The following is an 8001-nucleotide window of genomic DNA, read 5'->3' on the forward strand; positions in this document are numbered from 1 at the left end:
TGCTGTCATAATGATATACATCATACAGTGTACGACACTTGCAGATACGGTAACTTATCATATAGCGTATTTTTCTATTTCGCATTGCATTCGCCAATTCTAAACTTAACTGTATTATACTAAAGAGTACAATCATTTGCGAATATCAAACCATCTCGACACGCATTATAGTTAATCCTGCTGTAGTGTTACTTAGTAAATTAGTTCCATTCCAAAAGGCTTCATAATACCGCTGATTTCAACCCCTAACTTGTTGCACGTATTGTAAAAATACGAAAGCTCAAAAAATAGAAATGGCAATTCTATTCACTTAAAATGTTAATTTCATTTAACAATAGCGCGGTAATAAGTAAAGTATCATGTGGTGATCACATTTATTTTCGATACTATTTATGGCCTTCTCGATAAGAAATCATTAGTATTCATCTTATTATTATTGTTTTCTATATATTGGTTATATTCATTAAAATTAAATTAGTCCAACTTAAATGTATGCATAGGGACGGAAGTATCCAGAAAATTGCTATCAAAAGTATTAATATTGGTTGCTAAAATGGAGAGCACAGGTACTGTTGCGTTTCTAAAGATTTAATTTATAATCTTTTGGCAACATATTTATAAAAAAGAGGATACAGATAGTTCATAAATTGCTCTTTGATACTGGAAAAAGGGTAAAGTAGTAATACCGATTCACTGCTAGTACCATAAGCTGCTGCTCTAGATGCTCTTAAATTGCTCTTCGTAGAAACTGTTATACAGATTAAATTTTCAGCCTAATGCTACTTTGATCTTATCGCAAATACTAACCGATTACTATCACTACTTGTTTATACAAAAAATTACTATATTATCAGTACATTCATGTAAAGTTGTACGAGAGAGACATTTTAGTAAATAATAAGCATATAGGTATAGAATCCAATACTAAATATAGCCAAGAATCAAAATTGAAAGGTTGTGAGAGAATAGTCCAAGCTGTGCTTTAGATTGTGAGACGATACTAGTGTCTCCTATATTTGTAGATGATATTTTAAGGCACGTACTGGATCTATCCTACTGCAATGCTTGCTTGTATTGCAACACTGATATCTTAATAGATTCTATTGGGTTATTTGGAATTTGAAAGATTTACTGTCGCGATTTCATTAAAGTACTTGCTATAACATTTTTGAGACACTATTACAACATAAAAATTTACTAAATTAGCTCTGTAGCGTTCAAAATTATTTTGATTACCTACACAAGTAGATATAGAATAAATAATACTACTTCATGATATCATTTATGAATAGATAAAGGTCAGAAATCCTATATTTTGATATTATCTAGTATTGAATGTTTTTTAAATGTCAAACCCACTGTGAATGCGAGGATAGTGCATATGATAAATGCAAAAGTAACTTCTCAAAAAGGCAAAAAAGAAACTTAGACTAAAAGCTTATTCTGAGATGCGAATACAGCAAACTTTAATAAAGACTAATATAACTTTATGCTGCTATAATAATTTCATTAGTTATATAAGAATAAAATATAGTATATAAGATAACAGGCAATTTTAAGGAAGGTTAATTTTAAAATTTTCCCTTACAGCCATTATTGCATAAAGCTGTATTGTTTTTCCAGTTTCAGATTTACGCTTACCGATCGTAGTTGCATTTGTACCATACTAGACTCTGTAGTTGATAATTGTAGATAAAACGCCCTTATAGCTAGATTAGGATTACACTATTAATTTAGTGACATTAAGTAATTAAGGGCAGTTTGCAAAATGACAGATTTCGCATACGGTCTCGTTCATATTAAAGGAATAGTAATACTCTTCAAAAATTAATATCAGTAGTGCATGTTAAGTAGCTGTGAAGTTATGCAGATATAAAATGCTCCGTATATTCAGTTGTAAGTAATTCAGTTTTGTATTTTATTTTTTGCTTATTAGATTGATGGAGACATTATCAACGTGTCTCCTTCTGATTTATACGCATATTGCACTCATTGCTCGCTGTATCTTCGTGTATTTATTGATTCTTATTAGTTTAATAGGCATTTTCTTATAAATTACGTAAGTTCAACGTAATGACACCGCAGTTGTAGTAGAAAAGATCATTTTATTATTTCTCTTTAAATCCCTAAAATACGTTAGGAAATCTACAATCTTCTACTTATGGTTTATTCCAAACTTTAATAAATTACCATAAATTTCGTTACCGGTATAGATGTTATTATAATTAATTAATAGTATTAGAAATGTAGTAAAATTGGATCCTAAGCTTTAATCAGGTACTGTTGCGATTATGACTTGGTAAATTTTTATGCATGATTAATTGATTTAAAATTATTCAAATAGTCAACATTCGTATGGTGTGTTATTCGGTTTTACACGATATATTCGTAAATCTCGATCGTACAATAAAAAAGGAAGATTCTAAGTTTCCTCTATCTGATCTAATAGTCCAATCACTCCTAAGTGAACTGGAAGCAGCAAATGATATCAAAGCAATTTTCGATCTTGCAGAAAAGCTGAACTTAGACGATGTCGATGGAGATGATATTTTACTATTAAAAATTCAAGTTAGGGAACACATATTCAAACTACAACCTAGTACGGATCAAACCACATTCTCTGACGTGAGTAATACAATCTTTGTATACTAAATTATGAAGACAATCATTAGCATACTACATAGCTTAAATAAATGTTTTACTTCGAACATGTTTGGAATGATACATCCAATATTTACAAAGTCAGTTATATTAGCATTTATTATGATATACAAAATAAAAAATGAAAGGTTAAAGTACTTTAAACCAAGTAAAATGCAATCCAAGACATAATTCTGATAATGTAAAGCCATTAAGTATATATATCTTATGTAGCAGATCTATCGTATTATCGTTCTGATAGATGTCAAAATATAGGATATAATTACGAAATAAAATAAGTCATAGCCGATCGGAAGCGTTATTAATTTCATTTTAAATAAATAAAAGAAATTCCGCTAAAGAATTTATTAACTGAATAATCTTAAAAATGATCGGATATACCTGGAGTATTTTCTATGAGTACTTTAATACCCTAAAATTATTGAGGCTTTAATCTTTAGAATTAGTACAATATTGTCAGCTATTTGTTGTGTTATATATGTAATCAGACTAAATATGATACGCTAAGGCCTATGATTTACTACTGCAGTAAAATACATCAGTTTTCCAGATACTGTATAGAAAAATTCAAACGAAAATGATACTTGCCTATAAACTGTACAAATAAATTTAACAATACTTATCGTAGCAGCGACTACACTTATGAAGGTGATTAAACGGATCTTTGAGTGATCATAATTGTTAAACATACATTAATCTTTTATCGCCTTGCCAGTCTTATATCTAATATGATTTTAAAGCAAGTATTTAATTAGTAGCCATCAGATATATGATGTACAAAGACTTTGTTACTCATCCAAGATGATGTTTAAACTTTCACGCTACCAACTATTGCCTATTCTGCCTCATTAACTTCTTATAAGAAGTTGAGAAATTAAATAGTAGAACCATTAATACTGAAGAAACGAGAAATATTCTATCTAATCTTTACAAAGATACGAAATCTCTAGCAGAAAAATTTGATAAATCCCTTGACAGCGAAACAGATTACCCTCAGAAGACAAACGTGGAGAAAATGCAATGTGATGAGTCGTCGTTGCTAGAAGAATTTAGGTATCCAATTCTTGTTATAGGTAGCATTTGTTTTACCTAACCGTCTCTGATAATTTTACAACATTAAAGATCTATTTAGAGATGCTTTTGCAGTAGAATGTAAACTGGTATTTTAATTATGCCTTTATACCATAGAGTAATCATATCTTTATTTAAATTGCTAACACCGTATTCAACGAAAATTTTAATGGACTTCTAATCATATTTTAGGTGAAACTAGTGCTGGAAAATCCTCCTTTCTAAACTATCTACTTGGCATTGACATATTATCAGTTCATACGTTAAGTTGTACTAACAAAATATGTGAGTTAACGTATGGCAAGGAACCTCAAATTAAAATTATAGATACCTCGGATGGTAGACTTATCAAATCCAAAATTTGGACATCAGAAAATGAGCAAACTGCTATTCAAGAAATTCGATCGATAATTACAGAAGCAGGCCTCATTAAAGACTCCGGTACGGATAATCGAATTCAAGTTAATGAGATTAGCATCAATTTGTTAATTAGAATATATTGGCCATCTGAAATTTTGAAGGTAACATGAAAGTAATCTAATGACTTGAATTTGAATATATAGAATCGTACTCCATACCTACATCCCTTTTAATCATGAGTCGTTTATCTACCTAGAAAGTGATCAAATATTTGTCTTTTCAAGATTAACTATCCTTTCAGTGTAGAATTTTCAAATCTAAGATCTAATAAAATAATTAATTGTAATTTAATTTTTTCTATAATAATTACCATTATAGCATATTTAATCCTATGCAGCGATTTCTGTCTACGAAAAATACTTGTGAACAGTTATAGTTCATCACTTCCATCACTTTATATGGTCTACGGAATTGCTACTTAATTGAACAATTTTTCTGTAGGGTGGTCTACAAATTGTTGATAGTCCAGGATTTGGTGAGCAAGTAGAACTGCCACACGTTCTGAAAAACTATATCTATAAAGCTGTTAGTTACATCTTTGTTATCAATTCTGCCAATGCTGGAGGAATTCAGGAGGAGAGGGTAAAGTATAGTCTTATCTATTGACATTAAACATAAAGAAAAACGGTTCGATAATAGCCTACTTAATTATTGATCACAGTTTAACCCATGTAATTTTGTTTCAGCTGCAGCAAGTGTTAGTTCGAATATCTAGCACTTTAAGGCAGGAAGGGTATCTAAATTTTAATCCATCTATGGCAATATTTATTTGCAACAAATGGGACACTGTACCTGTAGACGAGAGAAAATGTGTAAAAGATGACAGTTTGCAAAGGTTGAAACGGTGCTGACCAGGTATAATGGAATCTCAAGTAGTATTCTTATCCTGTGTTGAATTATAGAAAGCTAAGACTGCCAACTATAATGGAATATTGCCACAAGAAGCTGTGCAGCTATTTAAACTGCTTTATAATTTGATTCCAATTAGTCATAAACAAAAACTATCCAGATTATACAGGTATGCATACCCGCTTAATCTTAAATTTTCAAAATAAATCTAAGATAATAAGCCATTCGATTTAATTTTAAATGTTATCATCTATCAGCTGTTAAATTTTCAAATGATGGACTACGTTACTTAATTTTAAAGCTTCATCGTTGCTTTCGTTGAAGAAGTAAAAGAAACTTGTCGATACTATCTGGAGCTCATGGAAAGCGAGTTAAAGGAAAACCAAATAAAATTACAACGGTTAGCGAAAACAACGCAATTATGCATCACAGAATTGTCTGTGGAAAAGAATAAAATAATCGACAGAATTGTTGATAAATATGTGAAACACATTAAAAGTGCTGATATTGAAGGTTTAACCACTTGGTCAGAGGATGATTTCTCAAATGAAGAATTTGATGAAGATAATTTGAAGAAACTACAAGAGTGTGCTGCTACTAAAATTCAGGAACGATTAAATATTTATTTGCAACCTGCTGTTCAACAAATACAGAAAGATCTCTATATCGAAAAGGATTCGTTATTAGAAAAGCTCACTACTAGACTAAACAAAATCAATGATCAGGTTCAGCTCAGATTAGTTGAACAGTCTGGAAAGGAAAATAAATTGCAAACGATTCATTTCGACTCAGATTCAAGAATTGGATATTCAAATTTCTCAGAATTGTACGGGTTCTATGATGTATGGGCTGATATGAATGCTGCCAAAAAAGTTACATTGGTTCTCACTAGTCCAGTGTGGATGGCTCCTGTATTTATAGCCAGATCGATATACCTTATTGCGATGCTAATAAAAAGTCAAAATCATCAAGAAGAGATTCAGGAATTTAAACAAAATAAAGCTAGAAAAATGAAAGAGTATACATTCATAGTTCTTGAACATATTAGTTCAGAAAATTTTGCTAGAAAATTTATTGTTGATACCTTTGATTCATTAGTAAATTCACTATTGATTAGCGTTAAAAAGAATATATTAGAATCATGCCAGTGTAGAGAGGAGGCTATTAAGAAAGTTTTAAAAGATAAGCGACCAGCTAAAGAACGCAGTAGACTCTATCGGCCAATTAAAAGACAAGCTGAAAATTTATTAGCAAAATTAAAGAACTTTTATTTGCAACACTTAAGTGAATCATCGATTAAATTCGAAAATCTTCATGGATTTTGCGAAGAATCCGTTCCATTATCCTTTGGATTAAAAGTAAATTTATACCGGGCGAAATTTCAAAGAAATGGTCAATTGACTCCTGCTATAATCCAAGTTCCTGTTGATAAATCCGCGCACTCAATGCATGATTTTATCAGCGATTGCCAAATTATTAAGTAAGATATGATATTCGTTACTAAGAATAATGCAGCAAAATGAAAATTAAAATTTAATGATATTGTTTGCTTACCTTGAAAAATTATTGATTGATAAACTACTGTGTAATTATAAATAATAACTTCTACCATTACGTTCTGATTGATAATTAAATTCATTATACTATTTCTGATTATAAATAAATTAATCTTAAAATAAGATCACAAGAATCGCAATATTTCGCCAAATTTCTTGGTATTTACTATACTCCATCGCCCACAATAACGCCTATTGGAATTTTTAAAAATTCAATTTTAACCCTTCAAGACTTAATCCTAAACGATCAAACGATTGTCAGTGACACAGATAAAGATTTGACTAGATTAAAGAAGATTTATTTTATGGTTAATCAGATTATACAAGGTATCATGTATTTACATAAAAGTAAACTAATCCATGCCCATTTGACAGCTGGAAACATATTAGTAAATTGTACTGCTAAACAATCTCACAACTATAAGTATAGTGCACTATGGATACTTCAGACATTAGCTTGTAAAGTAGTTCAAGAGTAACAACATACCAGTTTTTCTAGATATCTACCTTAATAAATTAAAAATATCTAAATTTGGTCATGGTGCAGACAGTAATTTTTTTAGTGATTAAGATTGTCCAATGTCGACTTATATTAAGCGATCTATTATTTATTGTAATAGATTATTTTCCGAGAAGATCAACTCGAATTAAAACTGTGTCATGCAACGACAGAATCTACACTCTATCAATGCAATAATTTCGAAAAATCAACAATTCACTATTATTTGGCTCCTGAAGTCTTAAAATGTAAGTGTATACATATATATATATATAATAGCTAATTAGCTAAAGTTATAGATATATAAAAGAATCGGTAACTTTATTTATACTATCCTAATTTCTGATATAGATCAAGTAATTTAATATGAGCAAATATTTTATCACAAACTTAGCCCATCGTATTTTATTCTATGCGATTAGATAATAGTTATGAAGAAGCTTTAGATATTTACAGCTTAGCCATCTTATTTTGGGAGATTTGGTATTGGAAATTAATCGCTAATGCGTTCAACTGGAATATTGGTACTGATCACGATCAAAAGATAAAAGATTTATTTGCAACAAATGAACTTGTTCCTAAGCTTCATGAAGATATGAGCAATATATGTGCCGATTCCCTAGCTATTGATCCAGAAAGGAGACCGGATATTAAATCTTGGCACCATAAGCTAGAGGAGGCGTTAAAGTCTCATTGATAAAATTTTTAGAGGTTTCTCTTATTAATGGGTGATAATTTTTAAATCAATAATGTCGATTAGTTAGATATACAATTATCCGTCGATAGAGCTTCGAGGAAATCTCAGAATAAGTACTCGTCAGTATATAGGTTTATTAATTGCAGTGACCAATAGTAATTTGAAGGTAAAGATAATACGATAATAATTATATAGAGCTGGAGACATTGCCAGATAAATGCATAGTAGAATACAATATACAAACGATT

General features: G+C 30.2%; 1 protein-coding gene across 1 annotated transcript; it reads left to right on the forward strand.

Annotated features, from left to right (window-relative positions):
- Positions 1-3676: 3676 nt before the first annotated feature.
- TRIADDRAFT_54951 (uncharacterized protein) lies at positions 3677-7753 on the forward strand (the record flags this gene model as incomplete). The annotated part of the gene is made up of 8 exons (XM_002110648.1): positions 3677-3734; positions 3925-4253; positions 4594-4734; positions 5055-5170; positions 5303-6481; positions 6682-6865; positions 7178-7304; positions 7479-7753. 8 exons carry the CDS (start codon positions 3677-3679, stop codon positions 7751-7753), a joined length of 2409 nt encoding a protein of 802 aa, XP_002110684.1.
- Between the last annotated feature and the right edge of the window lie 248 nt (positions 7754-8001).

Source organism: Trichoplax adhaerens, genomic scaffold (assembly GCF_000150275.1).
Source record: "Trichoplax adhaerens TRIADscaffold_3 genomic scaffold, whole genome shotgun sequence".
NCBI lineage: Eukaryota > Metazoa > Placozoa > Uniplacotomia > Trichoplacea > Trichoplacidae > Trichoplax > Trichoplax adhaerens.